Raw genomic sequence first — 23595 nt, forward strand, 5'->3', positions numbered from 1 at the left:
GAACAGGGCCCTTAATTATCTGGTTCATGATTGTATTTCTAATAACTAAATAATTGCCTATTATATAGGGGATTTCCAATAAATATTTGTTGAATGAGCAAATGAGTATACCTAAATCTGTAGAGTAACTGTAAACTTGACCTAGATTCCCAGTGATTAGGAGATGGGGGGGGGGGAGGTTGATGAACAAATCTCTTCCAATCTAGACCCAAGTACCTAGGTAAGCAAAAGATATTCTAGAAGTGACCTGATACCTACAGATGACAGTATACTAAAAACAGCATACATCAACCACACTGCCATTCAAAAACTATAATACTTTTTTAGTGCCTACCAGATATATTCCAGACATTATTAGAGGTGCTGGTGAATAAGCTCCCATCTATAAGGAGCTTGCACATGGTACCTAGCAAGCAATGAAAGGCTACTCACCCTTCTACAACTGCTACATACATAATGCTCGAATTATCTGCTTCAGGGTGAAAAAGAGGGACTCGAGTATGCTACAATGGTTAGCAAATTAAGAGTATTAAACCTGACTGTTTTCTATCTAGTGGCTTACCCATTTCTATATTAAAACTTTGCATGCCTAATTCAAGTTTTATAAGGCTATGCTATTATTTTAATGGGACATTAACTGTCCAGTTATTAGAGACTTCACCATATAGAAAGAATTACACATACATGTGGATGTATACAAGAAATCTGAAGTAAAATTAAACACATAAAAGGGAAGAAAATAAAATTATTGGTCCTGGGACTTTCCTCTGTAGTTGTAAGGCACTGATCTCACAATAATAATAGTATATTCTTAGAGTTCCAATATCAGGGACTCCAATATTGTCACCATTAGAGAATTAAGAGGCAATCACATGGAAAACAAATGAGGGTTATAAATCCATGTCAATTTTTATTTAGAAAAGTGTAATCTATCTCTTCGGTTTGGCTTTGCTATAAAAGTGGAATGTTTATTTATAAATATGCACAATATGTAGCTGCCCCTTTGCAATGTGTTTTTATTTCAATAATAAGCTCTGTATTAAAGTTCTGAAAAAAGTTTGGTGTTTCAAAAACAAGCAATTTTTTTTACATTAGGACAAATGATACATAAAACGAAATAATAAAATGCAACAGGAAACATACCATTCCATACGCCTGCTGTTGAACCCAGTTGATATAATCATTCCTTATGTCTATTAATTCTTGTACTTCATGTATATAAAATTTATCATACTGTATAATCTGCCCTGTTTTCTCATTTACCTACAAAAAAATAAAAGTGTAATTAACATTAAACTTAACAAGATCTAAGGCAGATACTGAAAAATGTGTTAATAGAAAAAGGCTTGAGATTTCTTAGCCAATTTTCTCTTCCTATAAAAAATAATTTACTGAGTGCCTACTATATGCAAAATGAATTAAGTGCTATGGGAAACAGATTTATAAGATGTAATATATGCATTCAGTACCTGAAAATCCAGTAAATATTTAAAAAGTGTTTATATAACCACCACACAATATGAGATATGTGCCATTAAAACATATATAGTATATATAAACTAGAAACTATAAGGGCTTCTGGTTGGGAATGGGACTTAAATAACAATAAGAACAGCTAATACTTAAGTGTCACTCTAAATAGCATCTGATTAGAATGAAGTAAGAGGTGAAATTTGGGTAGGATGTAAAAAATGAAGAGAATACAAATTACCACCCTAAAAATTACTTAATAATTACAAAGGGAAAAATAAACCTTTACAGTGGAGAGAATCTCAGTAACTGAATGATCAGAACTAATCACCACCAATTACTGAGATAATCAAATACTACTATACTGATGATATAATGCAACAGAAAGTACAGATATCACCTATGAAGCAAAAAAATGTTTACCCTGAATCTAATCAAGTTTCCTAATCTAAATTCCAGTTTACAGGAAATAAAAATGATAAAGGAACAAGTTAAACATCATCCTAAGGAAACAATCAGATAAATGTTCTAATTGTAGTAGGACTTTTATAAGACTGGCCAGGACTCTCATAAAAGCCAAAGTAATGGGATTAAAAAGTGGGGGTTCCAGTCCTGGCTGGTTTGGCTCAGCGGTTAGAGCATCGGCCTGCAGCCCAGAGAGACCCGGATTGGGTTCCCGCTGAGGGCACATACCTTGGTTGCAGTTTGTCCCCGGCCCTGATTGGGTCCTACGGGTGGCAACCACTTGATGTATCCCTTTCAGGACAATGTCTCTCTCTCTCTCTCTCTCCCCCCCCCTCTTTTTCTCCCTCCCTCCCTCCCACTCTATCTGAACAAAAAAATGGAAAAATGTCCTCGAGTGAGGATTAAAAAAAACAGTGGGGGTGGGGTTCCAATTTTTTTCCCATGGGGGTACTTTCAATCAACATGAGAGATAGGGGAGAGAGCTGATGCAGAAAGCAGAAGATAGAAAAAAAATAACTAAGTATATAAATTTAAACAACATTTTCAACCAACTCACTATTTAGAACATTCTACCCAGTAATTACACACAGGATAGTCACTAAAATAGACCACAAAATAAGTCTTCATAAATACATTTAAAAGAATCCAAAGTATACAAAGGATATTCTCTGACCACAATGGAATTAAAATAAAAGTAACAAAAAAGATATTTGGAAAATCCTACGACAGTGCAGTTAAACAAAACACTTCTAAATTACCCCATTTTTTTCTTCAATCTACCAGGGAGCTAAAGTCGTAATATAACCAAGTGGCCTGAATTCCAAGGATGAACAGAGACTTCCAAAGAGAAACAGGATGCCAGAAAGGGTCACCTGTGGCAGGGCAACCGGAAGATACTGCTGTCATATAAGCAGAAAAAAAAATAACCTAAAATTATAAGAAAACTGCTTAATTCTGACTATGGGATAACTTAACTGTATAAAAGCTCTGGGCGCCCCAGACAGTTTGCACTCACTCATCCATCTTCAATGCCCATGAAGATGACTGGAAATAGGGCAGAAGATCAAGAGCCTCTCTTAGTTGTGCAAGAAACTGGCTGCCACTGTGAGAAAGGACAAGGCCTACGTATCCTGCCCAGATCCTTCTCATGTAGAAAGAGCCAAAAGCCTTCAGCCACTGAAAAAAGGGAAGCAAATTCCATGTCATGTTGCTGAAGGAGGGAAAAACCCTCAATCCCTCGGAGGATGATGTTAGCTGAGGAACAAGAACTGTCCTGAGCCCAGAGAAAGAATATGCTCTGATTGGGAATCAAACCCACCACCCTTAGGTGTATGGGATGATGCTCTAATCAACTGAGCCACACCAGCCAAGGTTCTAACACTTAAGAAATAATATCAATCTTAAAACAACTCAGAGAGTATAAAAAGAGGGATTACTTCTTAATTCATTTTATGAAGCCAGAATAACCTTGATACTAAAAGCTGATGACAATATGAGAAACAAAAATTATCAGATGAACATCCCTTATAAACATAAACATAAAGCCCTCAACAAAATATTAGCAAATTAAATCTGACAGTATACATAAAGTATAACATATAATATGTCCAAGTGGAGTTTATCCCAGGAATGCAAGGTTGGTATAATATTCAACTATCAATGCATTTCACTACCTTTCAGGAAAAAAAAGTCAGAAAAAATAATTTGTTCATTTCAACAGATGCAGAAAAAAGCATCTGACAAAGTTCAACACCTTTTATAAACACTTTCAGTAAACCAGGAATAGATGGAAACTTCTTCAGTGCATGGGACAACACTCCAACTAACTCAGCCACTCTGGCCAGGCTACACATGTATTCTTCTTCTTTTTTTAAAAAATATTTTGTCTTTATTGATTTTAGAGAGAGAGAGAGAGAAACATCAATGAGAGAGAACATTGACTGGTTACTTCCTGCATGTCCCCCACTGGGGATCAAGCCCACAACCTGGGCATGTGCCCTGACCGGGAATTGAACCGGCGACCTTTTAGTGCATGGATTGATGCTCAACCAATGAGCCACACCAGCTAGGCTACACATGTATTATTCTTAACTCACTATATGACTACCTCAACTTATTCTCTAATATATGTATGTTCATACACACATGAGAATATGTGAATATTTATACATATAAATGTGTGCAACATATATTTAGAATAGTTTATATTAGAATATATATGTAAAAACACATTTTTTCCTTTTATGAATATGTTTAAAGTTATGTCATCAAGTAAAACTAATGCTTGATTCTGTGCCCTACTCTTGAGGATATAAATAACCTAGTTTAAGAACATATTAGTAATACTGCTTTCATCTTCAAAGTTAATCCCTCTATTCACAGACAAAACCACTCTGGCCCGGCTGGGGTGGCTCAGTAGTTGAGCATCGACCCATGCACCAAGAGGGCACCGGTTTGATTCCTGGTCAGGGCACATGCCCAGGTTGTGAACCAAATCCCTAGAGGACATGTAGGAGGCAGCCAATCAATGTTCTCGCTCATCAATGTTTCTCTCTCTCTCTCTCTCTCTCTCCCTCTCACTTATTCTCTTTCTAAAATCAATAAAGGGGGGGGGGGTTAAAACAAAAAAAAAAGGCACTTTGAACTCATTCTTTCATTGTTTAATTTATATCTGAGGTCAAGGTAGCCATTTGGAAGAAACTGACCAGAGTGAAATTGCTATTCCTGGCTTTCAAACAAAAATAGTTTACTTCTGGAGATCAAAACCTTGATCTTAGAGCAGGGGACAGCAAACTACAGCCTGTGGGCCAAATCCTGACTAGACTGTTTTTGTAAATAAAGTTTTATTGGAAAGCAGCCAAGCTCATCTATTTACATACTGTTTGCAGCAGAGCTGAGAGTTGAGTAGTTACAACAGAAACCATATGGTTTGCAAACTGTAAAATATTACTCACTGGCTCTTAATAGGAAAAGTTTGCAGTTCATTGCCCTACAGTCTTTAAACTCATTCTACTAAAAATGAAAATATACACATTACACTAAAAATGCCTTGGCTTTTGTCTCTCCAAAATTTGTTTATAAATGCAGTCATGATCAACTTACAAATTGTATTATACGAGGGTGGACCCATAAGACTATAGTAAAACTGAAAAAACGCCCACTGACTAGTGACATGGCAGACTTCATAGTCGATTACTCATATATTACTCATGTGTTTGTGGTGATGCTGGTGTAAACCTACTGTGTTGCCAGTTGTATAAAAGTATAGCACAATTATATATAGTATGTAATACTTGATAATGATAATGACTATATGTATTTACTATATTACACTTTTTATCATTATTGTACAGTGTAGTCTTCCTATTTATCAAAAAAGTTGGCTGTAAAAACAGGAAGCTGTGTTACACCAATAGCAGCCTCATACATCTCATGCTTACATATCTCAACTGCATCATTGTCTCTTGTGCTTGATTTAATCTCATGTTGTTTTATACATGCTGTACAGTCTTGCAGCCTAGGTGTAATGAGCTATATACCATCTAGTCTAGGTATGTAGTAGGTTATTCCATCTGTTTGTTAAGTGCACCCAATGATGTTCACATTGACAAAATCGCCCAATGATGCATTTCTCAGAATGTATCCCAGTCATTAAGCAGCACTTGACTACATACACACTAACTTTTTATAACATTGGACACTAAAATGTAGTGACACTGTAGAAAATGATTCACATCCCACTGACCACTGATATATATTTTTCTTTATTTTAAATATTTTAGATTTTAAAACGTAAAACCAATAGCAACCAGTGTTTGTAGTCTGTATATCCTGCAAATATGTTTTTGAAAAGAAATAACATTAGAATAAAAATTAATAATTCAGAAACCAAATTTGGTTCAGGAACAGACAAACTGCAGTCAAACTTAGACGTGGAAGGAAATTATGGCTGTTAGTTTAGTCACAATGATTTAATAACCAAAGAGAAAATCAGTTAACAGTGCTGTAAAAACAGGGAAATTAGACACTGAATAGAAGATCCATCCAAAAGACCTGTATACAGATCTACATATAAAAATCAACAGTTTAAAAAAATACATAAATACATAAAAATACATTTGTATAACATATTATTTTATCCAGAAAGTTTTCCTTAACTCTGAGTTATGTGCCCTCCTCTGAGTTCTCATAGCACCCTTCATTTCCCTTAATCTAGCACTTACCATGCTACATCATAAATGTTTATTTGCTTGAATGTATAAAACTGCTTTATGTAATCTTAAGGGAAAAATCACATCTTTTCCTTATCACCGCATCCCTAATGTCTAACAGAATGATAAGCACATAGTAGGCACTCAATAAATATGTGTAAAATGAAAAAGAAAAAGAAGAAACCATATGGTAGTTCAAAACTACCTGCACATTTAGTATACCACTTGAAATGGACAAAATTATATGTTTGATCATAACACTTTCATTTCACATTTTAATTACAGTTTAGCATTCTGATTTATAAACCTCAATTAAAAGGTGGTATATAGTAAGTAGAAATGTGTGTCTTCTATGTTTGGTTTATGAAAAGGTTCCTTGCAAAAAAAAAAACCCCAAAAAACAATTTTTTTAAATCTCTGATTTGAGACATTTAGCATGATATGTAACAATTACACTAGACAGGCCAAGTTGGTTTTTTGTTAGGAATACCACTATCTCTATAATGTATTGTGTGAAAACGCAGAAACTACTAAATAACCCAATTACTTGCCATTAAATTCATTTATCTGGTAATATATCCATTCCTGACAGTAGGTACCAAAGCTATCTTTCTTATGCCATTTGGAGCACTGGATGTGATTTTTAATTCAAAAGCTTTCCAAAGGACATGACATAAGGGAGGAAATAGTCATCCATATATCCTAAAATGATTAGGAAACACATGGTCCAATTCTCTAGTTCCTAATCCTACTCTAGGGTTAGGTCAAGAAGGAAATCATTTGAGGAAAACTTCTAATTCTTAACCATGGAGCAGAGAGAACGAATATATATAGTTGTCAGTCATAAGGTGTTTTTGAAAAAACAAGTTTCTGGTAAGCAACTTGGGTTTCACTAAAGATGAAAACAAAACATCCCTGACAGTTAATTTCCACGAGTATCCATTTACTGCAGATTAGGACCGAGGAAAGTTTTCTCCAAAATAGGTAGAAGAAAGATAAGTGATTGCTCTAAAAACTCTCAGTAAAAGATGCTTAAGAAAGTGATACCATTATCATTCTGCTTTTGAGTATGTAACAATTTTGTACAAGGACCTAGTTTCTGTATAACCCAATGAATCAAGTGAAAAATAGAAGTTTCCCATTCAAATGGTGGTAATGGTGATAACAATATCACTGCCATATGAAGGTATAATAATTACATATACTGTATAATTTAAATAATACATTAATCCTAGGAAACTATTAGCCTAGTACTTTAGTCCTCATTTTATAGATAATTTTCTACTTGCATATTTGATAAAGAGAAAGGCTTGTTCAAAATTATAGAGGATAGGAAGCAGCACAAATGGAGTTAGAAACATGGTCTTTTAACAAGACACTACTATCAGCTATTATGGAAATATGAACCACTGTATCTAGGGACATAAAATAAAAGCAAACTCCCTGCCCTGGCTGGGTAGCTCAGTCAGCTGGAGCGCAACCAAAGGTTGTAGATTCGATCCCCAGTGAGGGAGCATATGGTAGGCAACCAATAGATGTCTCTCTCTCAAATCAATACAAACACATCCTCAGGTGAGAATTAAAAATAAATAATAAGCCCTGGCCGGTTTGGCTCAGCGGTTAGAGCATCAGCCTGCGGTCCGGAGAGACCCGGGTTCGGTTCCCGCTAAGGGCACATACGTACCTCGGTTGTGGTTTGTCTCCGGCCCTGGTTGGGTCGTGCAGGTGGCAACCACTGGACATGTCCCTTTCACGTCGATGTTTCTCTCCCTCTCTCCCTCCCACTCTATCTGAACAAAATATCGAAAAATGTCCTCGGGTAAAGATAAAAAATAGATAAATAAATAAAATAAATAATAAATGAATGAATGAATAAATGAATAAAAGCAAACCTGCTAAAAAAAAAAGAAAAAGCCCTGGCCGGTTTGGCTCAGCGGTTGGAGCATCGGCCTGCGGTACAGAGAGACCCGGGTTCGGTTCCCGCTAAGGGCATGTACCTTGGTTGCAGTTTGTCCCCGGCCCTGGTTGGTCGTGCGGTGGCAGCCACTCGATGTGTCCCTTCACATCGATGTTTCTCTCTCTCTCCCTCCCACTCTATCTGAACAAAAAAATGGAAAAATGTCCTCGGGTGAGGATTCAAAAAAAAAAGCAAACCTGCTGTTAAACATACTATAATACTGTATGTGCCAAAACGTAAGTACATTAGAAGCAGCAAGAACTTTGGAAGTAGACTTGGATTTGTATTTCAACTCTGCTACTTACTAGTTTATGACCTTTAAAATTCAGAATAAGGGGCAAATATCAACCATATAGTTTATAAAATTAAATGACGAATATATATAACATGCTCACATCAATTAATATATAAAGGAGGTTCTAATCCTGGCCACTGTTAGATTATTTTCTCTTCTGTTTCAGCAAGCAAAAATTTAGGATTCTAGTATTTAGCATAGCTCTATCAAAAAGGTCTCTGGAGATAGAACCCAATAGGGTTCTTCTTCATTAGAGACTGAGGCTTCTGAACTAAGCAGGTAACTTAAGTTTCTTACTCAAATTCTGTCTGTAATTATGAAAGACAAAAGATTCAAATCCTTACTCTTTGTCTACCCTCCCTTTTATTTGTAGTAAAAGACACAGATAAAGCAACCCCCCCCATATATATATATTTAAAGGGGTAATAAAGATAAGCACATAAGAAGGAAGGGAAAAAGGATAAATAATTATTTGGGAATCAGGTCCGGCTTATAAGAATGGTTCACTGGAGTAAGAAAAGAGTCCAGAGGAAAGGAGAAAAAAAAATCTAATTAATCTCTTGAATTCTAGACAAAAGAAATCTAGAAAGGAGAGGCTCATCCCATGAAGTTAGAGGATCTTCTTAATAGCAAGATTACTGCAGAATCCAGTTAACCCTAAAATGCTGTTAAGAAAGGCTTGTTCTGGGGACGGCAAACATAAGAATGACTTATTTCCTAGGAAAGAAATAGCTATCATTTCTTTGATTAAAAGAGAAAAGAAATGGCTTTTTTTTTTTTCCTAGGAATCTTGGACATTCTAAATACAATAGAAAAGAGTAATTTCAAAAAGTCATTTAGAAAAAACACAGGAACTTCACTGAAAGAATAAAAAGGAAATATAAATGCTCCACATGGGTTCTTTCTTACAGAGAACAGAAGGACTATCTTCTTTATTCGCTTATCTTTTACCTCAGTACGAGGTAAGAAGGGTCTGAAAACATTAAAGAAATCATTAAGGGGAGGAAACTAAAGAGTAAAGGTTCATAAGAGTTTTTTAGTCATTTGTGAGGCTAGAAACATAAGCTTCTCCCTTAGGTCATGTCTCCCAAAAAGGAAATAGCATCTCAAGAATACCAAATGGCATAATAGAGATATACCTACCAGCTGTCAGGGATGTCTCAAATCCATCTTTAATGAAACAGCTGAGACTACTTCTTCATATAACTTTGAACTGCTACAAGTATAAAGGGTACTATTTCTTATACTGAGAGGAAGGGCAGGAAAGAACAATAGGTAAATTAATGAATTATATATGGTTCCAATTTCTAGTCATTTGTTGTTTCAAATGAAACGTTCTACTTTAACTGAAGCCATTAGTACCCAATAGCAAAAGACCATGAGTTTTGATTCTTATAATCACACCTAGGATTCAGTTTCTTTCATATGATTACCACCAATAAATAACAAAAAACCGTATTATTTAAACAAACAAATTACGTTCTTCACAAGAAAATATAAAGAGGATTCTAATTCATGTTCTGCCCAACTACAGACAAGTTATCTATAAATGTCTAACAAAGTCAAATAAGACCAAAGCTCCAAAATACAGATATCTTTTAAAGAAAAACTTAAGATAACTTTTAAAAATTTCTATTATGTATCTTTTATGACAATCTAAATCTGTAATATATGAATGTTAAAATAAACATCATTGATCTGTTAGTAACAATGGGGAAAGAGGAAAATAAACTATTGGACATACCCTATGTAATATTTCTAAAACCTTTAATGCAGTATGAAGAAAACTGTTGAAAATTCTTCTTTCAGAAGGGGGAATGCCAATCTTGTAGAGTTTCAAAAGATGTACCACAACTTCCTTAAAAAGGTCTACAATCTTGAGGAATAGTGGAGGTTCAAGTACTGACCACCAGTTTTCTGTTATTAAAAGGTGAACACATAAATAAAATTAATTTAAAGAATCATGATTTTCAAAATAATACTGATTTTTCTTCTAAAGTATTAGCTCTTAACCCTTGGAAAAACGCAGGAAGATACACATGACACAGTATTTTATGTAACATTTCTAGAGTTTACAGACCTCACCTCACCCTCAAGTTAAAAAATATTGTTTTAAAAGCTCTCAAAAATGAAAATATACAGATGATATGTTGTAAAATCGTGCACCCAAAACCTGTATAATTGTTAACTATGGTCATCCCAATAAATTCAATAAAAAGTCAAAGTAAGAAAGATTTATTGAATTTATATTTTTGGTTTTCCTAAATTACATTAAAAACTCACCATTATACCTAATATTAAAACCAGTTATTAAATCGTGCTTTGCAAATTACTATTTTAATTTTTAAACAAAAACACTTTAAAACGATATTGCTCCAATATACAAGGATCTTTCTAAGCTTTATCAACACAAAGTTGAAATATTTGAAGCACCACTTTAAAATGCAAGGTACTCCAGAAAATCAAATACATAAGTTGAACAATATAAAGTATAGTGTGTCTGTCCTTTCCCACATTCACTATTTGTTGTTATTAACTGCAAATACCACAATCCTATGAAGCAGACAGAAAGAATACAAAACTTCTGACAACACAGAATAATAGGAATAATACTCTTGTGAGTCCCTGCTTCACTAGGTAATTCCCTAGAATTCCAGGATTCTACCCCTTACTTGTTGCTTCATTTGCTCATCTTCAGCCTAAAAACTCTTGTACTGATTTTATTACTTCCATATATCTCAGCTTCAGAAACCTAACAAAAACTATTATGAAGGAAAGCACTGGGTTAAATATAGCAAGCAAACTATAATAGCCAGGAGATAAAAAGAAAATCTTTACAATTAGAAAAATTTAGGACAAAAATCCTAAATAGATAGAGACAGAACTCTAAGATCAGAAAAGCAGTAGAATCTCATCTACATGCAGGGAAATAAATCAAACATCAGGAAATTAGCAAGTGAGGAAAATAGATGGCAAAGGGTTAATAGAGTTCAAGGAGAATTTAATACTCATGTTTGTTCAGTTTTAATTGTTCCTCCTCCTTCAACTTCTCTAATAGCAAGATCACTCTGGAGGAAATGGGGGAGGGGACTATGAAAAACAATTTTTATCTTTCCTGATACTGACTCTGCTAATGTGTTTAATTTTTAATACTGTCTCGAACAACTTCAGAAACTAGCATCAGATGACTAAAAAAAAGCAACAAAAGGAAAAACAAGTTTATTTTTCCCTAAGACAGTGTCAAATAAGCAGGGTAGAAAAATTTCAAAGAGCAAAAAAGTAAGAATATGGGAGCATTTTCACTTAAAAATAAATAATATTAAAATGCTTACCAAGTACTTTCAGTGGTGCCTTTTCTAGGTTCACAAGAGCTGTACCAAAGGGAATTGCTATTGTTGTAAAATTGTTGGAATCACTCATCAAGGGGCATTCTGGTAGAGTAAGATAAAACCTCAATGCTTCAACATCAGGTAAGGAGCTAGTCAGTTTAGGAATCAGATTCTTTTCCAAACTAGCTGCCACCTATATTTTGACAAAAAGTAAAACCTACTTCATTTAAAATAAATGTACTTTCCAAAATATAAAAACAAAGATAATCATATATTACAGCAAACATGAAATGATGAAAGAAAGTCTTGCAATGACTCAGTGAATGTACTTTGGAGCACAACAAAAACTAATGCCTAAGTATTGATAAGAGAATTCTTGTATACAATTCTCATTTAAACTCTCTCTATATAGTTATATAAAGACTTAACCAACATGGTAATGTTGAGCAATTAAGGGTCTGCGCCAGACATCTGAAAAGATTTATAGATATTTGACAGCCAAATTACAAATGTTTTAAAATAAAACCTTAATTCTTATATTTATATGTTTAATAAAACCATACAAAATGCATCATAGTGAGGAGTATGAAACTGTAAAGTTAATTAGGCTATAAACATAAAGTAACATGGAATAAAAAACTCAACAATCGACATAATACAAATATAAAGTAATTAGAAAACAAACCTGCTGAGCTATCTGAGGATAATCAGGTTGTATAAGTTTGTGGAATAAAAGCCTAGCAGCATTCATGTCAACCCCTGAGAATCTGGTGCCTGTTCTATAGTGATCATCATTGCTATTAAAAAAAGAAAGAAAACATAATAAAATGAAACTTTAAAATTATTTCACTTATTTAATATAATTTTAAAAATTCAGTATATCAAAGATTTGCCACTTACCTAACAGCTAAAAAACTTCCATTTAGACAACCAGAAGAAGAAAACGTTCCATCTATTTCACTAAAAATTGAAATAAATGTTTAATTCCACAAGAAATCTTCTAATCAACACTTAATTAGAAATCAGGATTTTATAAATTATTAAAGATTGATTAAATAATACTTGATAAAGGTATTACTATATACCCTTGAGCTTCTCAAATATTGCTTTCATCCTCTGATTCATTGAAAAAAATCTGATGTTCTTAAAAAAACCTACTCTTCAGCATTTAAGAATTTTAGTTTGGAAAAACAATCTACTATAAAAAAAACTGCTTAGCAGATACAACACCAACACAACCTACAATTAGAAAAACTTAAGTACTAAACAAGTTAATCTATAAGCAAAATATTCAAGAAAGTAATACTGAAATCTTAGAGGGAGTATAAAAATTAAGACAGTGTATACATGTATGCATGAACAGTGGACATGGACAACAAACTGGGACAGGGCAGGGAGGAGGGGGAGGGGGGAATCAGTGGGGGGAAAAGGAGAAACATCTGTAACAAAAATTAATAAAAAATAAATTAATTAAAATAAAAAAAAAGACAGTGACCACCAGGAAGTTACAAAAAACATATTTCAAATCCTAAAGTGGCTATATTTAGTATTTTAAGTCATTTCATATATCATTATGTATATGAAAAATTCTAACATAAAACTAAATAAAAGATCTCTTAAAATATCATTATAAAAATTCTAGACATTTTATAACTTTTGTTCATAAACTATTCAGTAAGTGATATTTATTTATTTATTTTTTATCCTCACCCGAGGACATTTTTCCATTTTTTGTTCAGATAGAGTGGAAGAGAGAGAGAGAAACATCGACGTGAAAGGGACACATCGAGTGGCTGCCACCCACACGACCCAACCAGGGCCAGGGACAAACTGCAACTGAGGCACATGCCCTTAGTGGGAACCAAACCCAGGTCTCTCTGGACAGCAGGCCGACACTCCAACCGCTGAGCCAAACCAGCCAGGGTAGTAAGTGATATTTAATAAAATATTTACTTAAATAAAAACTCCAAAGTACAGGTTGCTCTACCATGGAGTTGAGAGTTTGTGCTTGTGTAGGTAAAATGTCTTTCTTACTTGGCTATCTCCACAGGAAACCTTCCAGAGGGGTAGCTCAGCCATTTTTGAATCAGAGTTTCGTTCACAGTCCAGATCTGCTTTGAAGGATCAAGACATCTAAAGTCATCTGGTGGCCCACAGTTCTAAATTTCAAAACAAGTAGATTAGTCAGACGAAGGAGATACTATATATAATTTAAACCTAGATATATATGTAAAATCAAATATATTATGTATTTGAAGTTTTAAAAAACAGAAGTAAATAGTTACTAAACTCCTAAAACAAAACTTCTTAAATAAATCAGAAAAGCCCGGCTGGTGTAGCTCACTGGTTGAGCGTCAACCCATGCACCAAGAAGCCTCTGGTTCGATTCCCAGTCAGGGAACATGCCCGGGTTGTGGGCCAAATCCCCAGTGGGGGGTATGCAAGAGGTGGCCAGTCGATGTTCTCGCTCATGGATGTTTCTCTCTCCCTCTCTCTCTCTACAATCAATAAAGAAAAATAAATAAATAAATCAGAAAATATTTGTAGACATGAGGGAAAAAAATTAAGGCAATTATAACATATAAAAAACATTTATTGGTTGAAAACTTTCTTCAAAATTATTTGAGCTTAGTAATTATTTATATGATTATTATTACCTGGGGATTAGAGTAATGTGAAAAGCTTTGATCTCCACCTGAGAAAATTCTTTTTACACAGAAATATTCTTCAGAACCTGTGATAAAAATAAAATGTAAAAACAAAAAAAAAATCAAGATTTATATCACATTTTTCAAAGCATCAAATATGCTACTGAATTTTCTCTTAATCATCTAATTTAATTAGACCTCCCATTCATAGACTCAATGATATGAAATAAATTGAAATATTCTAATTATTAAGGAAATTAGACTGACCAAGTGACAAACATTAAATGATCCTCAAGCATAAGAAGCATTTGGTAAGTTTAAAAGTCTTTCTTCTAACCCACACAAAAAAATGGTGTTTTCTAGTCTGCATCTCTCTCTCTCTCTTTTTTTAAGAATGTGGGTAAGGAGCAGGGGTAGAGAAAGAGAGGGGTAGAGAAAGAGAGGGGTAGAGAAAGAGGGGGGGGGAGAGAGAGAGAGAGAGAGAGAGAGAGAGAGAAAGAAACATGGAATGGTTGCTTCCCATCTGGGGATCGAACCCAAAACTTAGGTATGTGCCCTGACCAGAATAAAACCAGCAACCTTTCTGTGTACGGGGTGATGCTTCAACCAACTGAGCCACACCAGCTCTAGTCTGTATCTTTATTAACTCAACAATTTTAAACTGAAGATGACATAAAAATTAAATGAAAGGTGTGGTGTAAAAGACAGTTCAGAATAAAATTAAGAATGTTCACTTTTAAAAAGAATGACAATAAGTAAATGTTAAAACTTGAGTAAATACTTCATAGTATAAATTATTTTTTTTCTTGAATATAGCTGTACAGAAGATAACACACACAGGTCTTTCATGGCAATTACTTCTCAATAAAATCCATATCAGGTCCAAAAATATAAAACTCAACAAGCAAATTTAGAAGAAGGGGCAATAGAGCTCCTTTTCAAAAAGATATTCAAAGACTCTTCTCCTCAAAATGAAGAGAGTATCTATGATTATAAATACTGGGGGATTAGCATTTGGAGTATGATATACCAATATACCAAAGCCTCATATTGTAACTTAAGGCTATTAATTTCCAAATATAATCCATTTCGTCACCCTATTTCCATCCTATTTAATGTTTGTCTTATTTATTTATTAGATATCTTCCTGTTTATTTATGAGCACTTTAAAAATTCAGGTTATTTACCTTGTTGTATTTGCTACAAATATTTTTCTAAATAATTATTTAATTTTGACTTACAGAAGATTTATTTTTCCATTTAATCAAATGTATTCATTATGATGACTTTCACTACTATAATGCTGAATGCGCTCTTCCCAACCTCAAATCACAGAATTATTTTTAAAAACTTTTTTTACATTTATCTTTTTAATCCATCTATAATTTACTCCAGTGTATATTATTAGGTTAGACTCTTAAACTGATTTCCAGCCCCCCACCAATTTTCATGTGTTAAATCATAATTCTTCCTTCTCCACATATGAGTGATGTCTTGTTTTATGTTTATAAAAAGGTACTACCTCTTCCACTTGTAATACATAACTCTAAACAATTTTGGCACTCTTCTCTATCCCAAGTGTTCTCCAAGACTTTTTCAACATATATGTCCAAAAACCATTACCAAACTGAGTCTGAAATGGAAAGAAAACCTATATAATACAATGCCTATGCAGGGATATTTTTTTACCCTGGACTTTCCATTGTGTTATAATGATCTGAATATCTATGTATATACCAATAATCTGATTTAATTGTTACAGCTTTATAATATATATATGTTGTTATATCTAGAAGGGCTAGATCACATTCTCCCTACTCTTTACTAAATACATTATTAAGAAAAATTGTGAAGACTCTGAAATAGGCCCCAATGTAAAAAAGAGTCTTGATTAGGGCACCCGCCTTCAGAAATATCTCCACTTAAAAGGTGTTTTTGAGCTATTTACAATTCTGTAAATTGTATAGTTGTCCCTCCATTTGTGTGGGGACTGGTTCCATGACATCGCCCACCACCACTGCCAGGATACCAAAATCCACAAGTGTTTAAGTTCCTTATATAAAATGGCATCGAACAATGCATACAACTGGCCCTTTGCATCTGCAGATTCCCAATCACAGATCAAAAGTACTGTTTTCAATCTACAGTTGGTTGGACCCATGGATACAAAACCTGCAATTACAGAGGGCCAAATGTACTATTTAGGAGCAATAGTGACAAAGAGAGATGCAACTATGTATGTGCTTTCAATTTACAAGGAAAAGGAACAATTTCTGATGATCTCCGAACTCCTTTACATTCTTAGGACTTGCTCAGGACCCCGATACCTCAGAAAATGACTATGTTCAGCTATAATTGGGCCTATAGAGAAGTGATTAAGGTAAAATGAGGTTAGGGTGGGAAACTAATCCAATATGCCTGGTTCTGTTTATGTGAGTTAAAAGCACTCGTATTTACTGTATTAAAATTTAAAATTAAGAAATTAACAAAACACTGATTAACTTGAAGATGAACAATAACAAATTCACTGCATGTTAACATAGGTAAAGTCTCAGTACTGATATGAAAGTAATTTTGCTTGACTGTCCTCAAGTAGGTATCAGTTTGTTCCAGAATATGAAAGCATAACTGAAGACAGAACACGATTTTTTTTTTTGCCTCTGTTTATACTTGACTCTGAAAGAAGATATAAAACGTGTTATAGTCTTAGCAAAGTTCACTATTTTTGAAGGATATACTCCTGTGATTCACCGGTTAATGACCAACTATAATATAAAATGTCATTCTTTATTTTTTTGTGGAATCGGATAGATGGCAAAAATTGTCTTAACAGAATAATTTTCTATGCTTTATGTTGACTTTATTGTCTTTTATTTTTTAAGAGGAAAAAAAGAACAAAGATTCCTCACTCATTAAGGAGTTAGTTATTTTCAATTACATTATTATCTACATTTACTTTAAAAAATTTTATTGTCATTTTAATAAAACAGGTAAGCAACCCCGGCCGGTTTGGCACGTACCTCAGTTGTAGTTTGTCCCTGGCCACAGTTGGGGTCGTATGGGTGGCACCAGTCGATGTGTCTCTCTCATGTCAATGTTTTTCTCTCTCTCTCTCTTCCCTCCTCTCTCCTTCCCACTCTATCTGAAGATAATGAAAAAATGTCCTCGGGTGAGGATAAAAAAATAAAAAAATAAATAAATAAAACAGGTAAGCAAATATTACATCTTAATAAAGTGTTCAATCTCCTCTCACAATTTTCTTGATTTTTGCCTCTCTGCTGAGCTAAATTGTCCCGCTAAAATTCTTATGTTGAAGCTCTAACCACCAGTACCTCAGAATATGACTGTATTTAGAGATGAGCCTTTAGAGAAGTGATTAAGGTGAAATGAAGTTGTTAGGGTAGGGCCTTAATCCAATATGTCTGGTGACCTAATAAGAAGAGGAAGGAAGAGACACTAGCAATGCACAAGAGAAAAAGTCATGTGAGGACACAGCAAAAAGGCAGTCAACTACAAGCCAAAGAGAGAAGTCTCAGAAGAAACCAAACCTGCTGACACCTTGATCTTGAACTTTGAGCCTTCAGAACTGTGAGAAAGTAAATTTCTGTTGTTTAAGCCACCCAGCCTGGTATTTTGTTATGGCAGTCCTAGCAAACTAATACACATCCCCAAATCAGATCCTAAATACAGGAGAATAAAACTTCCAAGATGTCTTTTATATATTAGTGAATTATCTTTGAGATTTCCCATAGAAGCCTTGGAGAATCACAAAGAATTCTTGCAACATATAACAACAGATGTGAGAAATAATTAGGTCTGTTTGATGTTTTACTATTAATAAGAGTTATATGGGAAGAGTTGTTTATCAGAAAAAATACTCAACCTTCTCTAGGTCAAACTTATATGGTAAAATATAATTATTTCAATAATTGTTTTATGAGAAGTCCCTGGAGACTCATCAATGTCCTTACTTTCTATGTTTAAATATGAAAGAAAAAAATGTTTAAAATCAAAGTTCTGGTGGTAAATGCACTTCCAGTCCTAATTTCAGTTATTGTTTAACTTTATTTTTAAATGTTTGCATTGATTTTAGAGAGAAAGATGAAGGAAGAGGGACAGAGAGAGAAACATCAATCGGCTGGCTACCTCCTGTACACAGCCTATTATGAACTGAGCCTGCAACCCGAGCATGTGCCCTGACCAGGAATTGAACCAGCAACCTCTCGGTGCATGGGACAATGCTCAAACAACTAAACCACACCAGCCAGGGCATTATTATTTAATTTATTTTAAATGTTTTCTAGTACTTTCTTACTGCTTAAATTCCTACTTAACTTTTCCATCAGTGATTTTCAAATGGAGATGTATTTCAGACTTATCAATGGAGTTTTATAAAAATAGAGATGTCTAAGCTCGATCTCTCACTTACTGAATCTCTTTACCTAATATTCTTGGTTTTATTATTGGTACATTAGGTCTCAGGATTATTATATCTCTTCCATATTTATAAATCAGATGCCAAAGTCACTTTCTTTGAGAACAGGCTTAATCACCATCATCAGAAAACACTGTGCTTAAAATCTTCTTGGAATAAATAGTTTTTGCATGCCACAGAAACAACTTACCCTGCCAATCGTATTATTCTTATTATGAATCCTCATTAGATCTTTCCACTTGACAATTATCAGTATTAAATTAGCCACAGTCATTTGAAGCTTCTATCATCTACTGACTGTTTTACTCTGATGCTTGCCTGAATGCTTTCCTGTAAGCTACAGGCCAGAGTTTGTATTTTCAAAGGACAATCTCAGAGCCCTGGGAAAAGGACTATACCAGATATCTGAAACCCACTTATACTTCACAGAATAGATACCTGGGTACAGGCTTCTGAGGAGACATGGCTTAGATTACTTCAAAATAATGGAATATTATTCAGCCATGAATAAGAAACTTCACCATTTGTGACAACATGGATGAACCTTGAGCATTACACTAAGTGAAATAAGTCACAAAGAGAAAAACATATATTGTATGATCTCACTTATATGTGGAATCTTAAAAGAAAAATACAAAAAACAGAGCTCATAGATACAGAGAACAGATTGGTGGAGTGGTGGTTGCCAAAGGCAGCGGGTGGGCAAAATGGGTAAAGTTGGTCAAGAGGTAAAATCTTCCAGTTATAAAATAATAAATCATGGGGGAATAATGTACAGAACAGTGACTATAGTTAATAATATTGTATTGTATATCTGGAATTTGCTAAGAGAATAAAGCTTAAAAGTTCTCATCATGCCTAGCCAGTGTGGCTCAGTGGATTGAGCATTGTACCATGGACTGAGAGGTCCCGGATCGATTCCTGGTCAGGGACACGCCTAGGTTGTAGGCTCGATCCCCAGTAGGGGGCAAGCAGGAGGCAGCCAATCGATGTTTATCCCTCACATCGATGTCTCTCTCTCTCTCCCTTCCTCTCTCTTAAAAAAAAAAATCAGTAAAAATATATTAAACTTGGGAAAAAAAAAAAAAAAAGTTCTTGCCCTGGCTGGTTTGGCTTAGCAGTTAGAGCGTCGGCCTGCAGACCAAAGAGTCACAAGTTCAACTGTGGTCAAGGGCACATACCTTAGCAGCAGGCAGTTCGGTCCCCTGCCCTAGTCAGGGTCATGCAGGAGTCAATGTCGCTCTCTCATGTGGGTGTTTCTCTGTTTCTCTCTCTTCCTCCCTCACTCATCCCTCCCACTCTATCGGAACATAAATAAAAAAAATAATCCTCAGGTGAGTTTTAAAAAAAAAGTTCTCACCAATTTAATACAAATAATCTCAAGGTATATAGTTTCAATGGTGACAATATGCATTCCTAAGTAACTGAATTATATAAACAGAAATACACGATTTTTTACAATAGCCATGCTGCTTTAAAATATAAACTCTTTGTTAGGTTTTTAGTGCCTTTTATGGAAGAAATTGATATGATAAAACACCAATGCTAAAATAAATGCATGTTCCAAATCTAAGTAACTGGAAGAAAACGAAGCTATATTCTAAATAAAAAATCAAACAAAAAACAAGAAAAAAAGAATATCACATCTTCACCTTTACAAAATAAAAGCATAACTGAGAGCCCTTTAGTTACCAAAATTAAATAAATAAAAAGGAATCTTCAAGGTTATTCATGATAAAAAGTTATGAACCTTTTCAAATGTCAATCTTTATAGTATGTTCATCATTGAATAAAATCTCAACAGACTTAAGTCCCACAACTCAGAAAAAAATCCCAAAGAAAATCAACCACAGATAAAATAAGAAAACAATTCTGAAGAATAGTTCAGGATGGTAATGGAAATATATTATATATATATTATGGGCAAGCACATTTTGGCTGTAGCATGTCAAAGAAATGAATGAGAAAACAGCCCTTGAATATTTCAAATTCTTTAAGGAATAAATTAATAACAATGAACAGATTTATTGAAAGAATAATAGAAAATAAAATATTTGGCTAAAGCAGTAGGAATATAAAAAGCAAAATTTTAATATTTTAAATAGGCAATATGTTCATGTCAAAAAAAATCCCAGAAAATTTTAACAATTTTAAAGTCCCATATATACCCAAAAGAATTAAAAGCAGGGTCTAGAAGAAATATTTCTATACCAATATTTATGGCAGCATTATTCACAACAGTCAAAAGGAGGAAACAATGCCCCTCAATGGGTGAATAGATAAATAAAATGTGGTAAAGACATAATAAAATATTATCCAGCCTTTAAAAGGAAGGAAATTCTGACATATGCTACAGTGGATGAATCTTAAGGAGATTATGGTAAGTTTATTAAATAAGCCAGTCACAAAAAAGACAAACACTGTATGGTTGCACCTATCCGAGGTACCTAGATCAAGTCAAATTTGTAGAGACACAATGTTGAATATAGTGGTTGCAAGCCAGGAATAAAATGGAGAGTTGTTTAATGAATGAGTTTTAGTTTTGAAAAATGAAAAGAGTTTTGGAGAATAGCTGCATAACAATGTGAATATACTTAACAATACTGAACTGTACATTTAAAAATGGTTATGTTTATAAATTTTGTTATGTGTCTTTTACCACAATTAAAAAACAAAAAACCAAAAATATTCCTTTCCACTTGTTTCTAGCAGCCCCTTAGTTCCCATATGTCCAAGCTTCTGAAACCGTGTTTTATTACTTTATTTATCCCAAGTTCCTTATGCATACAAGCAAATATAAACAAACTAAGCAACCATATACACTGTTTTGTGTCTTATTTTCACTAAACAACGTATCTTGAATTCTTTCATTTCAAACAGAAAACTTCAAGATTTAAGAGCAACATTTTAACAATAACATTTAACAATAATTGTGTGGCAAAACATTAATATAACAGAACTCACCAACATCTGGTGGACATTGCCCATTATAAGGGAACCAATTTCCTTTCACAGTGAAAGGACTTTTCCTGTTGCTTGTTGAACCAGTTCCTAGCTGTCCGTTACCACCAAGTCCAAAGGAATAAATTCGTCCTGATGAAGGAACAAAAGCAGAAGTGTGCTGCCTAGAGTAAAATAATAGACTTAATGTTACCTTCAAAACAATTTACATTTAGAAAAAGCATAGCAAATATTAACAACATATTTTTTCTCTTCAAAAATAAATTAATAAAACCATTATAGTTATGAAATAGTCTACAAAAAATATTTATTAATAGCCTTACTCTGCACTAATGAATTTTGTACCCCACAGGCAGGCTACATAAGTATGGCCCACAAAATTTTCACAAATGTCCAAATTTTTTTTTTTTTTTTTTATCCTCACCCGAGGACATTTTTTGTTCAGGTAGAGTGGGAGGGAGAGAGAGGAACAGAGAGAGAGAGAAACATCGATGTGAAAGGAACACATCGAGTGGCTGCCACCCGCACAACCCAACCAGGGCCGGGGACAAACTGCAACCGAGGTACGTGCCCTTAGCGGGAACCGAACCCGGGTCTCTCAGGACCGCAGGCTGACGCTCTAACCGCTGAGCCAAACCGGCCAGGGCCACAAATGTCCAAATTTTAAAAGGCTCAGATTACTTAGCATTAGAGATAGCATCTAACTATGTTGTCCAAGGAAGCCCTACCCTTCTCCCTATCTGTCAGATTCTAGTACAGAGCTATAGTCCATGAGAGTCCACCATTTGAGCACCACTCAAAAGTTTCAGGATAAGAACTGGGCAAGTAATCCAGTACCAAGCAGAAGATGTGTATAGGGGCGGGGGTGAGGGAGGGAAGGAGAGAGAAATGCTGATAAAACGACGTTTACTTTCTTCTGGACCAGCCGTTTTCAACTGGTATGCCACAAGAATTTTTATTCATTTATTTATTTTTTTCTTTATTGATTTTATTTTTTTCAAATCTTTATTGTTGGATGTAAAATGTATTACAGATGTTCCACATTTCCTCCCCCCATTGACTGCCTCCTCCCCACTCCCGCCCCCCTCCCATCTTTTCCTACACTATTGTCTATGTCCATTGCTTATGCATATAAGTTCTTTGGTTTATTTCTTCCCACCCCCCCAACCCCTTTCCCTTTGAGGTTTGTCAGTCTAGCAATGAATTTGTGCTTCTTTTTTTTTTTTTTTATCCTCACCCGAGGATATTTTTCCATTTTTGTACAGATAGAGTGGGAGGGAGAGAGAGGAAGGGAGAGAGAGAGAGAAACATCGACGTAAAGGGACACATCGAGTGGCTGCCACCCGCATGACCAACCAGGGCCGGGGACAAACTGCAACCGAAGTACGTGCCCTTATCGGGAACGGAACCCGGGTCTCTCCAGACCGCAGGCCGACGCTCTAACCGCTGAGACAAACTGGCCAGGGCGAATTTGTGCTTCTTAATCCCTTCACCTTTTTCCCCCATTCCCCCAACCCCCCTCCCATCTGGCAACCAACAAAATGTTCTCTGTATCTATGAGAATGTTTCTGTTCTACCAGTTCATTTTGTTTGTAGATTCCATTGTTGATAGATATGTATTCATTTGCCATTTTGTTTGTTCATACATTTTATCTTTTTCTTCAAAAAGACCCTTCATCACTTCATATAATACTGGTTGGGTAGTGATGAACTCCTTTTAACTTTCTCTGGTCTGGGAAAGTTTTTATATGTCCATCGATTCTAAATGACAGCTTTGCAGGATAGAGTAATTTTGGTTGTAGGTTCTTGGTTTTCATCACTCTG

The 23595-nt window shown here is 34.7% G+C and overlaps 1 protein-coding gene across 15 annotated transcripts in view; it reads right to left on the bottom strand.

Moving 5' to 3' along the window:
- HERC4 (HECT and RLD domain containing E3 ubiquitin protein ligase 4) overlaps positions 1 to 23595 on the bottom strand; it is a 109755-nt gene that overhangs the window by 33051 nt on the left and 53109 nt on the right. For all 15 annotated transcript variants that reach the window (XR_004960062.1, XM_036266043.1, XM_036266037.1 and 12 more), the window contains 8 exons: positions 21775 to 21935; positions 14385 to 14461; positions 13762 to 13886; positions 12628 to 12687; positions 12413 to 12524; positions 11731 to 11920; positions 10143 to 10315; positions 1144 to 1263 (listed from right to left, as the gene is read on the bottom strand). Coding sequence is in view for 14 of the 15 variants with exons in the window: in XM_036266043.1 (XP_036121936.1) it covers positions 1144 to 1263; positions 10143 to 10315; positions 11731 to 11920; positions 12413 to 12524; positions 12628 to 12687; positions 13762 to 13886; positions 14385 to 14461; positions 21775 to 21935 (1018 nt within the window). In the remaining variant the exon portion in view is untranslated. The remainder of the gene's footprint in view (positions 1 to 1143; positions 1264 to 10142; positions 10316 to 11730; positions 11921 to 12412; positions 12525 to 12627; positions 12688 to 13761; positions 13887 to 14384; positions 14462 to 21774; positions 21936 to 23595) is intronic.

The sequence above is a fragment of the Molossus molossus genome, unplaced genomic scaffold (genome assembly GCF_014108415.1).
Source record: "Molossus molossus isolate mMolMol1 unplaced genomic scaffold, mMolMol1.p scaffold_m16_p_17, whole genome shotgun sequence".
In the NCBI taxonomy this organism is placed as follows: domain Eukaryota; kingdom Metazoa; phylum Chordata; class Mammalia; order Chiroptera; family Molossidae; genus Molossus; species Molossus molossus.